This window comes from Kwoniella bestiolae, chromosome 4 (assembly GCF_000512585.2).
Source record: "Kwoniella bestiolae CBS 10118 chromosome 4, complete sequence".
In the NCBI taxonomy this organism is placed as follows: Eukaryota; Fungi; Basidiomycota; class Tremellomycetes; order Tremellales; family Cryptococcaceae; genus Kwoniella; species Kwoniella bestiolae.
Window position 1 is genome coordinate 2,040,371 of NC_089244.1, and position 18,923 is coordinate 2,059,293.

An 18,923-nucleotide genomic window follows, 5' to 3' on the forward strand; every position below is an offset into this window, starting at 1 on the left:
AAAAGGCATGGTATAAAAAGCTCACCCAAATGATCAAATCGTTTCGTCCTGTCTTCCACCATCTATCAACTTACCTTACTCACTCGAACAAACCAGCACAACAAACTTACAACCTCAAAGACATGTTCGCCTCACTCCTCCTAGTCATTCTCCCCCTCCTTGCTTTGATCTCAGCATCCCCAGTGCGACGATACACCAGCGCCCAAATCGTCTCTGGACGAGATGGTCAATGTCTAGGTGTCCTCTCTCCCCCAGGTGTGGGATCACCGGTCGTATCAGTCTCCTGTGCGGGAACAAACTACTTCACCAGGTGGGATATCAACCCCGGGTCAGGTAGCGTCATCTTATCTGGAACGGGACTCGCTCTCGATGCTGGGTCTAACCCTGGAAACAACGGGGCATTGAAGGTGAGATCAGTCACACCGTCGAACCTCGACCTTCCCATTCTGACAGTTTACGCTGCTAATATCGAATTGGGATATAGGTTTGGACTTCCTACCCCACGTTATACCAACAAACATGGTACCTGACCGGAGACAACAGAATCGCCATTACAGGTGGTAACCAATGTCTCGATGAGGGTACGAACGGTATCCAAACTTACCAATGCACCACCGGAAACACCAACCAAGGTGAGCCAATCCATCTCCGTAGACTGTTCAATCTTGTATTGACAAACATGTAACTTAGTCTTCAACGTCGGTGGAGGCTCTACACCTTCCTCGTCCTCTTCCTCCGCTCGACCCTCTTGTACTTGTCCTGTCTAAGGTGCCAAACGGAGGATCTAACGGATGAAATGGACATTGCCCTTGGAATGAGTTAAATCAAGTTATAATTCTCGCTGTGTATTCAATTGTTGATTGTTGGGATGGAACGGACAATGGACTTTGTTAGGATATCAAGTTATAACAGGCAGGAAAGATAGTAAACCAGAAAACCCATGTGTAGATACGGTATGTATGAAAGTGAATGCATCGTTGTTTGTGAGGGCAAATTGCAAGTCCGTAGACAATGCTCAGCGAACCCTGGTGAGCAGAACTCATTGGAAGGTAACAAACTGTGGACTTGAACAGAGGATGTGCGTTGTGACTTGTCCCTCGCCCACGAAAGAACAATCAACTGGAAAGCGTTCCATAATGAGATACTGCATCAGCCAGACCGTAGGGCTCGGTCTCGGTCGTACTTCATTCTATAACATTCCTCGCCCGATCCGAACCGGGTCAACCATTATGAGGCGATGCAACAATTCTACCATGTCAGCATTTCACATGAGACAGTCAGTCGTGTACGATTGTCTATCCAAATGTCCGGTTTCTGCAGGGAAAGAATGCAGACGCAAAAATGTGGAGCACTCACCGTGTATGTTCTCCACTTTCAACATGTCTGCAATATCGTCTGACCTAGTCCACTTGCACAGCCTTATCCGTCACACTGTGGCGGGATGGGCTGAGAGGTATTCTGTCCGAAGGTGGACTCGAATTCGGTTCAACCGATATCCCCATGACTTGGGGTTTGGTCGTTCCAACCTTATCCTCCTTTACTGGGCGCCCATCTTATTGAGAAAACATAACGTATCTCATGCGGCAATACAGCAGGGACTATTCCAGGCTTTTCCCTCCAGGCGATCCCCTCGGGGATGTTCCGTGCACTATCAACAATCGCTCTTGTGCCTGCGCCGTGAATAAAGCACACAAAAAGGCGAGTATCACACCGGCAGGAACTTCCACACAATCGTTTTGTGGTATCAGGTACAACCGCTTTTTCAAGCTATTACCATTGACTTGCATCCACGCACGAGATCGTACATCGGATCAGAGGATGAACCATATACATCGAATAGTGACGAGCATCCCTTGAACTATATGGAATGTGGCACGTTCCCCTCGGCGTGGTTCCATGAAGTTTGCTTCCGAAGTGAAATGATTTTATCAACCAATCAACGCTGCACAGCAATCATCGGGATCAGACGTCAGAAGTTCGACTTTGCACAGCCTTACGCACGAATGACATTGCAAATAATCATCCACAGTCAGAGGGCCTTATGAAGATCATGCTTCTAGCCATTATGCTTTTCCGTCTTCCGACAACTGATGGGTGGGAATCAGTATGTCTAACCTTGTTCGGTCCAGGGCAAGTACCCGCCCACACGAAGCTTGGCGCAGTGGTTCATCCTGTTTGTGGCATGTTGAGAGCAAGCCTGACTGATAGAGGAGAGCGGATAATGCCTTGCGGTCGGTATGACGATTACAAATCATTACAGAGTAGTCGCTTTGTTTGCAAGGTGGGTTTGGCACGAATAAAAAGCTGCTCAACAACTGCACGAGGTCACTCGATCATAATCTTCATCCTTCACTCCATCGCTCGTCATCCAGCCTAAGTATCCTATATCTCTCGACAAAGCCCAAAGAATACTCGACAATATGTTCTCTTCATCGTTCTTACTTCTCCCTCTCCTCGCCGGAGTGGTCTCTGCCACACCCATCAAGCGATACGATGCGGCATGGATCGTCTCTGCGCGAGAAGGTAAATGTCTGGGTGTCAAATCTCCCGCGGAAGTTGGTTCAGCAGTCGAGTCTGTCAATTGCACCACCGCCGAACCTGATTACCTCACCAAGTGGGATATCAACCCTGGTTCAGGCAGCGTCATACTCTTCGGTACGGGCTTGGCTCTCGATGCAGGTTCTGTGCCAGGTAACAACGGGGCCTTGAAGGTGAGTCTTGTTAACTACTCGCCTAGTGCACCAATCCATAAAACCACATCGAGTGGTATGCGATGCACTGCCTATTCGAGTCGCTTGTCCTTGACAGTCAAGCTACGAGGCTGAACCATATGGGTTTGAAATAGGTTTGGACCTCCTACCCTACCTTGTACCAGCAGACTTGGTATCTCACCGCCGATAACAGAATAGCTATCACAGGGGGAGATCAATGTTTGGACCAAGGTGACGAGGGTATTCAGACTTATGAATGTACTACCGGAAACACCAATCAAGGTATGTCCACCTCAGCTCCTCCCGGATCATGGGAATTGCAGCCAGCTCACACAGGCCATGCCCGCAGTCTTCAACATCAGCTACGGTCTCTCCTCATGGACAAGTTCGGTCGCTCCTACCGAGCCTAAGGCTTATTCCGCCCTAAGCGGTCCCGTGACTGTCGCTGTTGGATCAGTAGGACCTGCACCATCAGCCGCATCGTGGTCAGTAGGTCCTGCAACCACAGTAGCATCCGGCTCAATTGGACCTGCTCCCTCGAATGCCTCCTGGTCGGTCGGACCTGAAAGCTCAGTGGTCTCCTGGTCTACCGGACCTGCTCCATCAGTAATCTCTGGATCAGTCGGCCCGGAAGTTACCGTCACTTCATGGACTGTCGCTCCTACTCGAACCGCCATTTCGTGGTCACAAGGACCTGAGGTGTCAGTGATCTCTAGGGCATCCCTCGCCGCTCAGCCATCTGCGACTGTCGTCACAGTCGGTCAAAACTAGATTATTCGCCAATTTTCTCTCACTATCCTCGATGAGGTGGTCTCGACTATCCCTATAGGAAATAGGCAGGAAAGCCAAACATGAACAAGGGGAATTGAAACGGACGATTACTTTAGCTTCGTAATTTTCTTGTTTATTTCATTCATAATTGTATTTCCGCCTCCATTTCGTATATATCTGATGAAGCGTGGTGATGGATGAATATGGACATTTCACCCCTTATGTCCGGTCTCTTGACACATCACATTCTATTTATCTCCCGACGAACAAACGTGATTCTTCGACATACAAACTGCCTTGTCGAAAAGCAGATCATTCTCTCGGCCACGAGAAGGTCCATCATGTCCCAAAACACTCATGAGAAGCACTATGCTCTGCTCACAGTAGAGCGCACCGGATCAAATAAAGCCTGATGATATCTGAGGTCAACCTTACTCTTACCACCAGTGCCCGTCTCGGCCGGTTCTCCCATACCTTCCCTCCCTTGCAGCGCCAAAAAGACCCGCTCGAGGTAATCTAGGACGTTGCTTCGGCTTGGCAGACATGACCAACCGCCCTAAACCGGTTTGGCGTGCGATTAAAGTGTGTTCTCATAAGATCCGTAAAGATGGCTGCTGACATAGATGGGACGGCGCGCAGCCGCGTTGTGAGTGGTAATCTGGGTTCCGGTTGGCTTGAGCTCTGGCTTTTCTCTTATTCCAAAATCAATTTCGGGGAAGAGGGAGAGGAAAAGATGTTATTGCACCGGATTAGAAAAGTAACGGTCGAGTGTAAATCAGCTGAAAATGATCTGCAGGTACCCATGCAGGATCGGCGAGCTCGGATGAATATAGGAATATAAGATGCAGATCACTCATGCCGTTCTGCTCTCTCGCTTATACTGCATGTTGGGACGCCCGAAGTCTTTTTCTACTGTCAGTGCCTTGTTTTGATCCGAGTAGGCTTCAGCAAAGGATAACCGAAAACCCAACGTCCGTCCCGAGAGCATCTACAGTTAAAGCAGTTAACCAGAAGGAAGTTTAAAAACAGGGAAAACTGTTTTGGTCAAGCATAAAAACGATTGAGATGGCTTATCCATTGGTCTATTGGAATTTACGTACAACTCGCATGGTATGACTCGGATACACTGATCCTAGGTTCCTTCCTTCCTTCCTACTCGCTTGCTTAATCAGAACAAAGAAAGTCAGGAAATTTCGACTGGTGCTTTTGTTCTGCCATCTCTCGGTATGGGATCCCCAGGCACCCGGATAATTATGAGATCGTCAGGAACGGGTTGTTCACCACACCTTTTACCAGACATTTGGTTCCCTTCACGGGAGGATTCCATGGTGTAAACAAAAGAACATGCATGGATAACGCATGTCGCCCAAGGTAACATACTATCGTTCTGCATGAACAACCTTTCCAGCTTGTAAAGTTGGCGGCTCCGAGATATCCGATAAGGGTTTCCGCTTCTTCGGTTGCGCGCCGCAGTTTGTGTTTGCATCCCAAGGAGGAAGGTGTCGAAAAAAAAAAAACCTCAAGTCGAGCATACTTGTACTCTGCAGAAGGGTATATATAAAGGACTCAATTTGGCGAGATGCTGGTACCGATTCTGTCTTCTCCTTTTCTCATCCGGAAAAAAACAACAACAACAAGGAACAATTGAACGTCCTCGACGATTCTACAAGTCCATCTTCCCTCTTACGTCCTCTTGATCCGACCAATCTTCATCCCTTTCTAAAGATGCTCGCCTCAGCTTTACTTTCCCTTACCTTGGCCATGAGCATGGTCAACGGTGCTGCGATTGTCAGACAAAACGCGGACGACGATACCGTCGGACTCGTCACCATCGATGAACCTCAACCTGAAGAGCCCGAGCCTGACCCCGTAGCTGAACCTGTCGAATCCGACGATGACGCAGATGAACCCAACACTGTCACTGTTGTCGTCGAAGATTCCTCTACTTCTACCTCTACAACCAGCAACTCTACTACCTCGACTTCCGACACCATCACCAGTACTTCTACTTCCAGCAGCACCACCAGTACTTCCACTTCCACTTCTACCTCCACCTCCAGTTCTGCTTCTGCTTCCGCCTCGTCCATCGTTGTCCCCTCTCTTCCCTCCGGATGGTCGGACAGCGCCGTCTGTATTTCTGAAGTGTCCGGTCGAGCTCTCACTGGCGTTCACTACTCCGACTCTAAGGGTATGACCCCCTTCGCATGTGCCGCCTACTGCACTTCAAACGGCTACACTCTCGCCGGTCTGGAATACAGCTCTGAATGTTGGTGTGGTTCTGTCCTTTCCAACGGCGCTTCTCTCCTCAAGACCTCTACAGGATGCAACATGAAATGCAAAGGTGATTCCTCCTCGATTTGCGGAGGTAGCAATGCCATCTCGCTTTTGGTCTCTGATTCCGCTCGTTCAACCCTCTCTTCCGACCTTACCACCAGCCCACTTACCCTTCCTTCCGGTTGGACTGCCGCCTCCACCACATGTATCTCCGAAGGTACCACCGGTCGAGCTCTGTCGTCCGCCAGGTACTCCAGTGACTCCATGACAGTCGGATCATGCATCGCTTTCTGTCAAGACAAGGGATTCCGATATGCTGGTCTCGAATACGCTAGAGAATGTTACTGTGGTAACTCACTTTCCAATGGTGCTTCCTTCGATCGACCCTCTTCAGCCTGTACCATGACCTGCAAAGGCGATGCTGCCCACACCTGTGGAGGTTCCAACGCCGTTCAACTCTACTACAACGCCCCCTCTCTTCCTGCAGGGTGGTCCTCAGCCTCTACGTCATGTATCGCCGAGGGGTCCACCGGTCGGGCGCTCGCCTCAGCATCTTGGGCTGACGATTCCATGACCGTCAGTAAGTGTCTGGAATACTGCGAGACCCAAGGGTTCCAATACGCCGGTGTGGAATACGGTCGAGAATGTTACTGCGGGGATTCGCTCGTCAACGGCGCTTCCCTCTCCCTCCCTTCGTCAAACTGTAACAAGGTTTGTGCAGGTGACAGTACCTCAACCTGCGGTGGTCCAAGCGCCTTGCAACTGTACAACAACCCTTCTCTTGCTCTCAACCTCCAGGTGACCGGTTCATACTCTTACCAAGGATGTATCATGGAGGTGTCGGGTCGAGCCCTGACCGGCGATTCGATCAACGACGAGTTTATGTCCATCGAAAGATGTACTTCGTTCTGTCAATTGGAGGGATTCAAATACGCTGGGTTGGAATACGGATCAGAATGTTATTGTGGAAATTCATTCTCCAACGGTGCGACCATCTCGGCATTGTCCACTCAATGTAACATGAAATGTGCGGGTAACAACAAGGAGAACTGTGGTGGACCAAACGCTATCGCTCTTTGGGCTAGCGCTTAGACTGTTCATCTGCTTACCAGCCTAAAGTCGATACAGAACGGATTAGACCAGTCGGATGATACCTGACTTATAGACAATTTTTCTTTATAATTTTGGGTTTTATGTTGCTTATAATACACATAGCAGACTATGCATTACATACACAATCTGCTGCATACACATGCACGATCCGCTGATGATAAGTCACTTGTAGCAGTTCACCATCGGATTTAAGCGAGAGTTCCCTGAACTATTAGTAATCTTCCTAATCCGATGAGTGATTCGATGCAGCTTCATTAGGAATTCGCCTTTACTGGATCGTAATCGCACCCTATCGCGCCTGTTTATGTTCTGTTCGTCCGAACGAAAGGAAGGCCAAGCCATCCCCAAGGCGCCAATTGGTCTCCGTATCACAATCAGATAAGCAATCATGGGTTTCAAGCAACATCCGCAAAAGAGATTGGCCCAATGACGATCTTGATCTATTCCCAACTTCCAGATCAGAGGTCTCTGATCTCTCATAGCCCATCATGGTCGGTAATTACCGTATAGGAGTGGATGTGGGTGGTACCAACACGTAAGTTCGCGACGAGCCAAGCTACTACTCGCTGCCATGATGCTTGTGCTGATATTGGGTCCAGCGATGCAGTCATACTCGACGTCACACCAGGTTCTTCTCGTCCGATCCTCGCAACTTACAAAGCACCTACCACACCAGACGTGACTACAGGTATTCAAGAAGCTATCAAACAGACTTTGCTGAAAGCCAGTATCGATAAAAATGCAATACAAGCTATATCAATCGGCACCACCTCCTTCGTCAATAGTCTTGTAGAAAGGGACGTCTCGAAACTGGAGAGAGTAGCTGTCATTAGATTATCGGGACCTTTCGGTAGACTCGCTCCTCCATTCGTGTCGTTTCCTTATGAGCTTAGACATGTGTTGGAAGGGCCATGTTTCTTCGCTGAAGGGGGATTACAGGTGGACGGGTCGGAGATCTCTTCGGTGAGTCGTGTGCATTCTTGGATGCAGAGACAGGCAACCTGAGCTGAAGCTGTGTACAGGTCGACCCGCTAGAGATAAGAGGTATTTGTGAGGAAATCAGGAAACAAGGCATAAGAACAGTCGCCGTATCGGCTTCTTACTCTCCGATAGATAGGGAGATAAGACAGGAGGAATTCGTCAGGGAGATCATACATGCTGAGTTGCCCGGCGTGAAAGTATGTATAAGTAAGGAAGTAGCCAATATTGGTGAGTGCAAGGATAATCACCCTCTGGCGTCCATTTCGACATTCGGGATACTGATTTGTCTCTTCGACAGGTTTACTACAGAGGGAGAACGCCACCATCCTCAATGCCGCTCTCTTAGGATTCGCTCAAATCACCGTCGCAGGTTTTCAGAATTCCACCCTCGCTTTAGACCTATCATGCCCTTTGTTCCTCACTTCCAACGATGGTACTCTGATGACCAGCGAGATGGCCGCCAAATTCCCTATAAAGACTTTCTCCAGTGGACCTACCAATTCGATGCGGGGTGCAAACTTCTTAGCTAATCTGGGAGATCAGGAGAGAAAGAAGGAGACTGCGCTGGTGATGGATGTGGGCGGTACCACCGTGAGCGCTCTTCATCACCTCGATCCGTGTTTGTGTGCTGATCTCTGGCATAAGACTGAAATCGGTGTACTACTGTGAGTACACCCATTCTCTTATCTCGTGTAATATGCTGAGCTGAAATTGCCCCAGTCCTACCGGTTTTCCTCGTCAAGCATCAGCCTACCATAAGCTCTGCGGTGTTCCCCTCAACTTCTCAATGCCCCATGTGTATTCCATTGGCCTGGGTGGTGGATCGCGTGTTCGAAGAGACTCAAGTAGTAGAACATCCATCGGCCCAGACTCAGTAGGTTATAGAATACATGAATTGGGCATAGCTTTCGGTGGTGACGTCCTCACGACTACCGATGTGGTGATCGCCAGCGGTCGAGCCAAATCGATCGGAAATCCTGAATTGGTCGAGAAGATTCCTGCGGAAGATGTAAATAGGGCTCAGGAGAAGATCAGGCAGATACTAGAATCAGCGGTAGACACTATGAAAACCTCTGCTCAGGATGTTCCTGTCTACCTGGTGGGCGGAGGAGCGATCTTGGTACCTGATGAACTGAAAGGAGTCAGCACAGTCCATCGATTCCCCTTCTACGATGCTGCAAATGCAGTGGGAGCTGCTTGTGCTCAGATATCCGGAGTGATCGACACGTTCGAAGATACGTCCAAGATGTCGGTCCAAGAAGTGCAGAAAATTGTGGAGCAGAGGGCGATAGAAAAAGCTGTGGCTGCTGGAGCGGATAAGGATCATACAGTCATCGTGGAAAGCGAGGCTATTCCTATCGCTTGTGAGCCTACCTCTGCTGTTGTGCTGTCCATACGCTCTCATGCTTGCTGATGGAGTACTATCTATCAGATACGACCGGGAGATGCAGATTTTACGTGAAAGCCGCGGGAGAATGGACAGGTATAGCTAGTACCTCCCACCAAGGAGACGATAAGACAGCTTTATCTCCAGAAACATCTCGTAAATGGGACCTTCGATCTCCCGTCAAACCAGCAGAAGTCGCCAACGCCAATAGAAAGATACCGGAGAAGGATATTCCAGTCACTGCTGAAGATATCTTACAGTATAAACCGGATGTCAAAAATGGAGAATGGACTTTATCGGAATTGGACATCGAGTGGATCTCCACTGGATGCTACATACTCGGTACGGGAGGTGGCGGAAACCCACATAATGTTTATCTAGCACTTAGAGAGATGTTCCGCGCTGGTGCGACGACTAAAGTCATCGATATCCAGAGCTTGGACCCTGATAAGGTGGTGATGTACGGTGGAGGGATTGGTAGTCCCGAAGTAGCTGCTGAAAGACTAATGTCATCCGGGTTAGTCTATCTTCTGCTTTCGCTGGTCGGTCATCATGCTGACGAACCCGCACAGATCTGGGCAAGCTGTGCATTCTTTGCTCAAATTCATGAACCTTGATAGCAGCAAATTAGGCGCTGTAGCAGCTGTAGAGATAGGTGGCGGTAATGGGATGGTAGCTATGGTAGGAGGATCAAGTACGGATCTGAACGTACCCATTATCGATGGTGATTTTATGGTGAGTTATTTGACCATCTTCTGGCATATACATTCTCTTACAAGAAGCTTCGTACGATCAGGGACGAGCATATCCTACAGGGTGGCAGACTACCGTCAATGTGTATGCCAAGGATGATAAGGCCTCGATGGTACTGCCAACATACATGTGTAGCCGAGATGGAGCGGAACTTGTGAGTAACATATTCTCCCCATTTGCATTCACAATTGTGCTCACAATCTACACAGTTCCTCACCAGAGTCAAGCACTACAAGGAAGTAGACTCGATTCTCCGAGCAGCATGTATGGAGATGGGCACTGCGGCTCAGGTGGTCGCTCGGCCACTCACAAAGGTGGAATGCGAAAAAGCTTTGATCAAGAATACTGTATCCCAATCATGGCGTATTGGAAGGGCAGTTGCCCTGGCAAATAAACAGGCCAACATGGACAATATCGGCTCGGTCTTGGTGGACTCTCTTGGTGGATCGAAGGCTGCTAGGGTACTTCTCGAAGGGAAGATTGTACAAGTGGGACGAAGGCTGCACAAGGGGCATAGTTACGGAGAGATAGAGATTCACGCGCTGGCAGGGGACGATACGACGGAAGATCCAGATCATCCCAAGCAGAAATTCAGGGGTGTCATGAAGAGTGAGTACCCTCAAAGATGAGTCATTGAGGACATCCCGCTAAAACGACATTGGAATCGCAGTACCTTTCAAGAATGAGAATCTTTTGGCCGAGCATACCGTAGATGGTAAGACAGAGGTAAGTCATCCGCCTACCATGTCCTATTTCCACAACATGCTCATTATCACGGACGACTCTAGGTGATCTGCGGTGTACCGGATCTGATCTCGGTGTTGGACGCCCAGAATGGTACTGCCCTCGGTACGCCCGAATACAAGTATGGTCAAAGGGTGATAGTGATAGGTATAACGGCCGCACCGCAGTGGACCGATACTCCCCGTGGTCTGGAATTAGGATCTTTGACGGCGTTCGGGTATGATCTGCCATACAAACCTTTGGGTGTTTATGTCAAACCGAGAAGTGTTATAGAAGAATACTCCACTTGATCGGTATCGAGTTCCGCCAGAATTGTGGGAGAAGAGATACAGAAGGAATAGAAAGAGTAGAAGTAATTATACATGCATGGTATACTATACAGCTGAATTCTTACTATTGCTACAGAAACGTTCTTCCTATAATACAGCTAATAATTCCTGTTTCGCCCACATGAAACCTTGTACGAACCCTTCTTCCCATTCAACTTCTTTACGCTCGACTTGATATGCCGTGAACTCTAGAATAGTAGCGATTTGTTCGTCGACTATCCTCCGCAAAGTCGTCCTATCCTTTTCTTCCTCCAACATCCCGACGATCCCTTCATTCGACTGAAGGCCTTTACAAAGAGCTAAACATACACCAAATATACTAGCAGCATTGACATAAGGTCTTGCTCTAAGATCCAACAACTTCGCACAGAAATCATTCACTCTTCCTTTTGGTGTATTTTGCGCAAGCAACTTGATATCGTTCGACGATTTGATTTGACAGGAGAGATCCAAATTTTCGCCCAATTCCCATAATCCACTCATATCATTCTGTCGTTCCAAGCCTAAATCATCCGTACCTGCACATATATCCTCTGGAAGATGCAATGCTCCAAAGCCCAATAGAGAGCGGATCAGGCGGAGGGAGGCCATTCCCAAGGGAGTTGCAAAGCGAGATGGTTGAAGTGGGAAACATTCGAACAATGAGGTAGATATGTACCATATCGGACGTATTGTGCGGTAATCTACAGATGTCGCTTGAGTGAAGCTAGGCCCAGATGGGAGATCTAATGCTGATCTCTTACTATTGAGAGTTAGTGGAGGAATGGGTGAGCTATTGTGGACAGCCCATAAGTCTTCCGCCCGTTGTGCAAAAGCAGTGTTCGAGGTATTTATTTTGTCTGATCGAGACTTGACCGGACCAACAAACTTCTCATATGTCCCTTCCGACTTGATCTTGGGCTGAAGCGATATGATCCAAGCTTTGACTACATCCGATTCTGATCCAGTGAATGCTCCGAACATCTTTCCTCCCCATTCTAAATCCCTCACAAACCTACTTTTCTCAGGTTCACCAGGAATCACGAATGGTCGTTTAGCTGCTAAAGCTCGGATGAATGATAATGTCTTCTCTTCAGTAAGCGCAGAGGGGTCCAACCATTTTTCTACGGTATATAGTCCAATCTTCATCCGGGAAGTACAATGCATCTTCTCAGCGGCATTGGCTTTCCTCATGATCACTTCTACCAATCTACTTTCCGCTGGGGTAGGTACATCACCTCCAGGAGGTTTACGAGGTTGCCGGTACATTTTGCCCTCAGGACTTTTGACAGGCTCAAACTCCACTGGTCCACTAGGAGTTGTCGGTAGACCTTCAGCAAGTATATATCCGGTTTGGACTCTCTTCCATACATTCTTCATAGCTTCTTCACCATTCCTCGCTCTTACGCCCTCTAGGTATCTTTCGACAGCCATTCTCGCCATGGCTGAATGACCCGAGTCGGCATTGTCTATCGTCACGTGAATGGCGAAATAGTAATTGTCGATTTTCAGTTCTTGCAATTCCCTAGCCGTCACGAGTAGATGATAAGGAAGAGACTCGTAAGCCATATTGAAACCTAGTGCCTCAGGAAAGAACTCTTTTGTCGATGCTAAAAGGCCTATACACTGCTGAGCGACCGCCGCTTCCCAACATCTAGGAACACCCTGATCATCGTTCAATCCATCGAACCCCTTCATGTAACCTGGCGATGTAGATCCATTGTACTGAAGGGCGCCGGCTTTGATATCGTTGAGGAGCTTTTCATAAAGGTAGATATGATTTTTCTGTAAATCTCCATCACCGAATTCTTCAGAGATGACTTGCCAAGCCATTTTCGCTACAATCCTTTCCAGTGAGCCGCCCTGTCCCTGTCCATCCATATCCGTGTCCGGGAGACATGATGCTCTGCCATTTCCTACTCCCAAAATCCCGCCCAACCAACCGCCGTCAACGTACTTCACCACTCCGGCTAGTCTCAGCCATTCCAAGGCGTATTCCTTTGTGGGGAACATTTCCCGTGGACCACCGGCTTTGCGTCGCCCAAGGTACGCTTCATACCGCTTTGCCGCTGAACGATGGGAACCATGAAGGAAGTTGCGCAGGTCGGATGGGTCATATGATGGGATGGAAAGGATAGTGTCTGATGGATTTCTGAGGGATTCGGATAGAGTTTGATCGAAGAGCTCAACAAGTCGTGTACAAGCCTCTGGGACAACGTCTACGCGCGGGGGTGTCTTAGCTAGTACGATCTTGGAGCGTGGTGGACTAAATGGCACAGGCTCACCTCGATGATTCTCCAGGTTCTGTAGCTTCCAGTACAACTCTTTGTCTTTCTTCATACGTCCCCTATCCTTCTCACTTGCTAAATCTGCAGATCTGGAAAGATCAGGGAACGCATCCAGGTAAGGCTTGTCTGGGGAAGGTATGCGATTTGATTTTGCTTTGGGATTGGAAGTGTCAAGCTTGGTATCAGGACGGCGAGGTGATTGCTCTATACGATGATCCGATTTCTTCTCGTTCTGTCTTGATACTACCCGTCCACGATGTGTTTCCTTCACCAAACGAGCGATGAAAGTCACAACCCCCAGAACCATCAGGAGCACGGCGGAATGGAGGTAAGACTGCCGTGAGCTGTCGAGACTGAAGAAGGATGGTATCGCGGCCGAAATCATAATGACGAGGGTAGTCTATCAAGCTGACTGCACTGGAATAACACACAGGATGAAGATTTACTTGATGGATGAACTTCAGTCAATAGATCAACCAACATCCCATTCATCCATCGACATTGCTCGACGATGTAAACAGCATGACGCCGCTTTGAGGAGGAATGTCCGATTCCGTACGATCGATTGAGTACATCTGGTATGTCGATCTGCATCGTGCCAGCAATCGTAGACCCCCGCTTAACCGGCTCATGCCAGCTGAGAAGACGCAGAGTATGTGATCCCGATGACAGTAATGTTCTCGATGGAAGGATGGGACCTGGAACCCTAGGATGCTGAACAGAATGGTGTGATCGCTGCACACTACCTACAGTAGTGATTGACGTCAACGGTTAAATCGAATAAACCTCCTTCTGGTATGATTCCAGCAACCTTAACACAAAACCACCCTGAATGCCCCGCTTGTCCAGATTTGGATGCGTTTCTCTGTCCCTGTCTACAAAAAGTCAGATGACCATGGACTTATAAGAGGCACATCGCCGAGTGTAACACGCGTCATAGCTGACTTGAGGATATCTACTACATATACGCGATTACATCTCAAGCCGGATTACGACATAGGTTGATCGTAAACAGTCCGATGTGTCTCTTCTAGACTGTGATCAATCGCGTCTATACATTTGCATGATGGGCACCCTCTACTAGTAGGTATGGCACAGCTCAGAGCTCAATGCACACTTTGCCAATATGTCTTCCTTCCTCCATGTAACGGTAAGCATCTTTCATGTCCTCGAAATTGAATACCTATGTGCACAGGCATCAACACCGGGACCGGTAGAAAAGAGACAGAAAGCCACGAACCTTGTCGATGATAGGCTTGACCCCTGCAAGCTCCAACGCAGAGACAGCAGTCTTGAAATCCTCCCTGTTGCAGACGAAGACTCCTCTAACGTTTGCAGCGGAGTACAGAATGACTTTGGCGATGTCTACAGTTGGATGATCAGTCTAAATCTGGAAGACGGGCAGGATATGGACTCACCCTCTTTTATGAGATGATCAGGGATAGGCTTGTAATCACTCATATAACCCGAAATAGCTACCAGTCCTCCCTGTTTGGTACTTCTGATACTCCTCGCTAGAGTCGCTCTACCGGCTATCTCAATGACAAAGTCTACACCCTTCCCTCCATTCAGCCTTGTAGCCTCTACGTCCCATGCGTCGATCTTGGAATAATCGATAGTCTGAATAGCATTTTGAGGTGCAGAGGCGGGGATTAGGTCTTGTAGAAGTTTTGACACTTTGTCAAGTTTAGATTGCGATGAGGAAGTGAGGATGACTCTTGCGCCAGCAGCCAGTGCAATCTATAGGAGGGTGGACGTCAGCACTGCTGTGATAATTTTATGACGGAGGAAGACCAACCCACCTGAGCTGCACATAATGATACACCTCCGGTACCCAAGCACAGCACAGTCTGTCCGGCTTGCAAAGAGGGATGGTGAGAGTAGAGACTGGACCAGGCAGTGGTGAAAGCAACAGGAAGGGTAGATCCCTGCAGACAGTCGAAATTGGAGGGGATGTGAACCGCTTCTTCCTGCTGGCAGTGTCAGAACTCTTCTAATGGCACATCAAATCATGCGCACTCACTTGATCACACACAAAGTACTCCGCAGCTACACCATCAATGGCACCTCCCAGACCCCTCTTGAGCGACCGCAGCGCGAGATCTTCTTCCTATCCTACTATCAGCCCTCCGCATGTCCATCTCACGTCCCATATCACTCACATAATGATGGCCTTGAGGAAAGACTGGGGCTACTTTATCTCCCACCTTGAACAACGTTACTTCGCTGCCTACAGCCTCGACTATACCACATCCATCTGGCAGAGCCTCTCGATTAGCATTACTATCAGACCGCTTCTACACAGACACATACCTGATACAGGAACACAGTCTTGCGGCACCTCATGCGGTGCCGGATAATCATTGGTGACTATCTGAAGGTCTCTAGCGTTCAGTGAAAGGTATTTGATGTTGATCCGGATCTGCGAACATCGTCAGCCTATGCTTCCGACAGAAAGATCGCACATTGGGTTGTCTCTTACATCGGTTGGACCACGGAGTTCTGGTACAGGGACGTCTGCCTGCAACTTCAGACCGTCTATACCTTCACGGTGCGAGAGGATATAGCGCTTCATGAGTTGAGGAGCCATGGCGGAATGACAATGTCCGAAATGGGTGTGCTTGATGGAGCATGATGAGGAGAGCTGAGAAGTCCTCCATTATCTAGTTGAGCAAGCGAGGTGCAGTCAGACCTCCACTTTTCGCTGACCTCATCCCTATCTTCGGAAAGACAGACAATCGGATGCAACTTTAGGAATCGATACAAACGGAGACAAAGGATGTTCCGACAATCTTTTTCGCCTGCCCACATGCACAACTCAGGTACGCAATTCCGAAAAATACGATGATTAGCACAAAGGAATCCGATTCATTGATTCACCGGAATATGACTATCACTGTATGACATGCATGCATATGTTCACAAAATCTACCCTAGGTAGCGACCTTCTCCTTCACGACTATCTCCGTGATTTTGACAGAAGAAGCAGTAGAGTTATCTATCTCATTGATCTGCTCTACGATGCGAGGGATTTCTTCGGCTTCATCCTTCATTGGCAGAACAGGTGGAGGAGGGGCATCAAGTGGAATATCCTATGACATGATCCATCAGCTGGCCGTCTTATAATGCTTTCGGGTTTGATAAAATACTGACCTCGATAAAGAAACACATGATGAGACATAGGGCAACGACGGGAACAAAGAAGATAAACACTTTTCGTAGGCCGTCCATATCTGAGCTATCATTAGCAATCTCGACGCGGAGGTGACGAGCTTCAGCTACTTACATGCATCTCTGACCAGGGAGACCATGCCCTCGTCCAGCATTTGGATTGAGTCAAAGTTCTCAGCTAGCTCTTCTCGCGTCGCTTGCGGAAGAACATCAGGCAAGCTTGCAAGGAAGACATTCTGAAGTATAGTATTCCCAATCGCCAGTCCGATAGCGCCCCCGCTCTAATACTTTATCAGCGACATATCTACGGAATCTGACCAAATTGGCTTACAGTTCTCGCAAAGCTAGAGAGATGGAAAACCATCGTCAGCGAAGAGGCCTAAAATGTATAGCTATATCAATAACCTTGCGCCACTCACTTTCGGACTCCGGTCACTACAGCTCTATCGCTCGACGGTCCGGACGCTTGAGCTAGAACAAGAGCTACGTGAGACTATCAGCATAAACTATGAAGGATACTCTACAATACCACTCACTGCTTTGAATGGTGGATCCGATACCGAAACCTTGCAAAATCAAGCAGCCAATGATCACCCCCATCCCGGTACCCTTCTCAAAGCAGAGTTGGACACCTTGTCCTGCTGTCCATAGGACGAAACCGACAACGAACGATGGCCAAGTGCGGTTAGTCCACTTCACCACGAATCCAGATATTGTAGTGGTGAGTACTTGACCGAGCACCAACGGTAATAAGAGAGCCGCGGAAAGTATAGGAGAGTCGCCTTTGACATTCTGAAGATACAAGGGAACGAAATAGACTGTCACTCGGGTAGGTCAGCGGGTTCTCCATTCCCCGGCCTAGACTGGTGCACTCACTCCCTCCGTAATAGACGATTCCGACGAGCCACGTTTGCAACAGCAATAAACAGACATTCCGATTCGACAGACTACGTTCACATCAGCGTGAGCGAGCCCTACAGGTACTCGGACTATCACGTACAGTCTTCCTGGAAAGAGTGGAAATTTCGCAACATATGTTTCTACCAATATAAACCCGATGATGGCCAGACCACCAACCACGAAGAGCGCTATCACGACCGGACTATTCCAGGCAAAGGTAGATCCACCGCCGCTCAAGGGTACCTGTGACTCTCTTGAGCGCTCGGACCGACGAAAGATGAAGACCAGCTTACCAATATAGTGACTGTCATCGTCAAGCTGAGCACACTTCCAATCCAGTCCATACTCTTCAGCTTCTCCTTGAAATCTCCACTGACAGGCTTGAGAGGCACCGTGAACTGTATCAGGACCATAGTGAGAGCACTCACTGTATCAAGTTAGCTGTTAAACCAGATTGTTCAAGCTGCATTGAGAGACTCACGAGGCGCGATGATCCAAAATGCCCATGACCACCTTACTTTCTCAGCTAATATTGCACCAAGGAAGGGACCGACACCTGGAATCATCGTCAGTACTGGACCCATCGCTCTTGGAAATTCCGAACCCTAGGACTGACCTGAACCCAATGCGATACCTATTCCCAGGAGACTCTGATATTGACCCCTTTCTCGCAAAGTGACTACATCTGACATAATGATCATGGACAGCGAGTTGATTCCACCTCCACCTATACCAGCTACCGCTCTTGCACAATACAGCCATACTTTGTTGGTTGCGAAACCCGCCAGTAGATCACCCAAGGCGAACAGAAATCTGACGACATCGTGAATATGGTAATATGATCAGCGACGCACAGCGAGATCTGTTTTGCCATGACTCACAGCGACCCCAAGAGCACAATCTTCCTACCGAAGCAATCCGACAGCCGAGAAGTAATGACTTGAAAACTGGTGTTTGCAACCAAAAAAGCGGTTCCAGCCCATGTTATCGAACTGGTAGCGTTCAGATCGGCGCCCACAATGGGCAGGATGGTACTAACACTGGTCGAGTCGATGAAGCTGAGGAAGAGAGCTATCTGGAGTCCTAAGAACAGAAGAAGAAGCTTGGACCTGGGCAGCCTGGTAGTCTGATCCGGCAGCACTTCTCTCACTTCGTCTTTTCTCATGTTGTGTCAGCCGGGGGTGTCGCAGAACGCGATGACACATTTGCCTTGAAAAGATTTTGTCACACCGTGAGTCGGCTACATATTGCGAGTCGTCTAACTCGACTTCATCAGACTTTGTCGGGCCATCCCTCGCAGGTTGGCTAGGCCACGATGATCTTTTCCGATGAGGTTCCATCGGCGTGGGCAAATAATGATGCTTGAAATGATGCAGATCGAGTTGATAACCAACATGAGCTCCAAATCATTTTCTACCGTGTTCGGAATATTTTCAAGCTCGTTTACACCGAAAAGTCCCGTCGGAATAGACGCCCTCCGGCCTGTGCACCAAGCTTTTCGGAATTGATAAGGGGCCACCCG

At 48.7% G+C, this 18,923-nt stretch overlaps 7 protein-coding genes across 7 annotated transcripts; 4 read left to right on the top strand and 3 right to left on the bottom strand.

Annotated features, from left to right (window-relative positions):
- Positions 1–122: 122 nt before the first annotated feature.
- I302_106340 (uncharacterized protein) lies at positions 123–767 on the top strand (the record flags this gene model as incomplete). Its single annotated transcript, XM_019192080.1, has 3 exons — positions 123–407; positions 485–632; positions 691–767. 3 exons carry the CDS (start codon positions 123–125, stop codon positions 765–767), a joined length of 510 nt encoding a protein of 169 aa, XP_019046710.1.
- A 1,653-nt stretch (positions 768–2,420) lies between these two features.
- I302_106341 (uncharacterized protein) lies at positions 2,421–3,482 on the top strand (the record flags this gene model as incomplete). Its single annotated transcript, XM_019192081.1, has 3 exons — positions 2,421–2,711; positions 2,846–2,993; positions 3,061–3,482. 3 exons carry the CDS (start codon positions 2,421–2,423, stop codon positions 3,480–3,482), a joined length of 861 nt encoding a protein of 286 aa, XP_019046711.1.
- A 1,725-nt stretch (positions 3,483–5,207) lies between these two features.
- Positions 5,208–6,848, top strand: I302_106342 (uncharacterized protein; the record flags this gene model as incomplete). The annotated part of the gene is made up of 1 exon (XM_019192082.1): positions 5,208–6,848. The coding sequence occupies one exon, from the start codon at positions 5,208–5,210 to the stop codon at positions 6,846–6,848; it is 1,641 nt and encodes a 546-aa protein (XP_019046712.1).
- A 509-nt stretch (positions 6,849–7,357) lies between these two features.
- On the top strand, positions 7,358–11,024 carry I302_106343 (uncharacterized protein; the record flags this gene model as incomplete). The annotated part of the gene is made up of 12 exons (XM_019192083.1): positions 7,358–7,404; positions 7,469–7,832; positions 7,892–8,078; positions 8,149–8,441; positions 8,496–8,515; positions 8,571–9,214; positions 9,283–9,754; positions 9,810–9,972; positions 10,034–10,144; positions 10,200–10,599; positions 10,661–10,716; positions 10,779–11,024. The coding sequence occupies 12 exons, from the start codon at positions 7,358–7,360 to the stop codon at positions 11,022–11,024; spliced, it is 3,003 nt and encodes a 1,000-aa protein (XP_019046713.1).
- A 126-nt stretch (positions 11,025–11,150) lies between these two features.
- On the bottom strand, positions 11,151–13,715 carry I302_106344 (uncharacterized protein; the record flags this gene model as incomplete). Its single annotated transcript, XM_065870254.1, has 2 exons — positions 11,151–13,261; positions 13,328–13,715. The coding sequence occupies 2 exons, from the start codon at positions 13,713–13,715 to the stop codon at positions 11,151–11,153; spliced, it is 2,499 nt and encodes an 832-aa protein (XP_065726326.1).
- Positions 13,716–14,429: 714 nt separating this feature from the next.
- Positions 14,430–15,920, bottom strand: I302_106345 (uncharacterized protein; the record flags this gene model as incomplete). Its single annotated transcript, XM_065870255.1, has 8 exons — positions 14,430–14,513; positions 14,571–14,695; positions 14,749–15,070; positions 15,133–15,300; positions 15,354–15,440; positions 15,493–15,587; positions 15,644–15,752; positions 15,813–15,920. 8 exons carry the CDS (start codon positions 15,918–15,920, stop codon positions 14,430–14,432), a joined length of 1,098 nt encoding a protein of 365 aa, XP_065726327.1.
- A 343-nt stretch (positions 15,921–16,263) lies between these two features.
- On the bottom strand, positions 16,264–18,566 carry I302_106346 (uncharacterized protein; the record flags this gene model as incomplete). Its single annotated transcript, XM_019192086.1, has 12 exons — positions 16,264–16,422; positions 16,484–16,563; positions 16,617–16,782; positions 16,833–16,845; positions 16,921–16,984; positions 17,038–17,319; positions 17,378–17,448; positions 17,502–17,644; positions 17,695–17,828; positions 17,883–17,957; positions 18,018–18,214; positions 18,283–18,566. The coding sequence occupies 12 exons, from the start codon at positions 18,564–18,566 to the stop codon at positions 16,264–16,266; spliced, it is 1,668 nt and encodes a 555-aa protein (XP_019046716.1).
- Between the last annotated feature and the right edge of the window lie 357 nt (positions 18,567–18,923).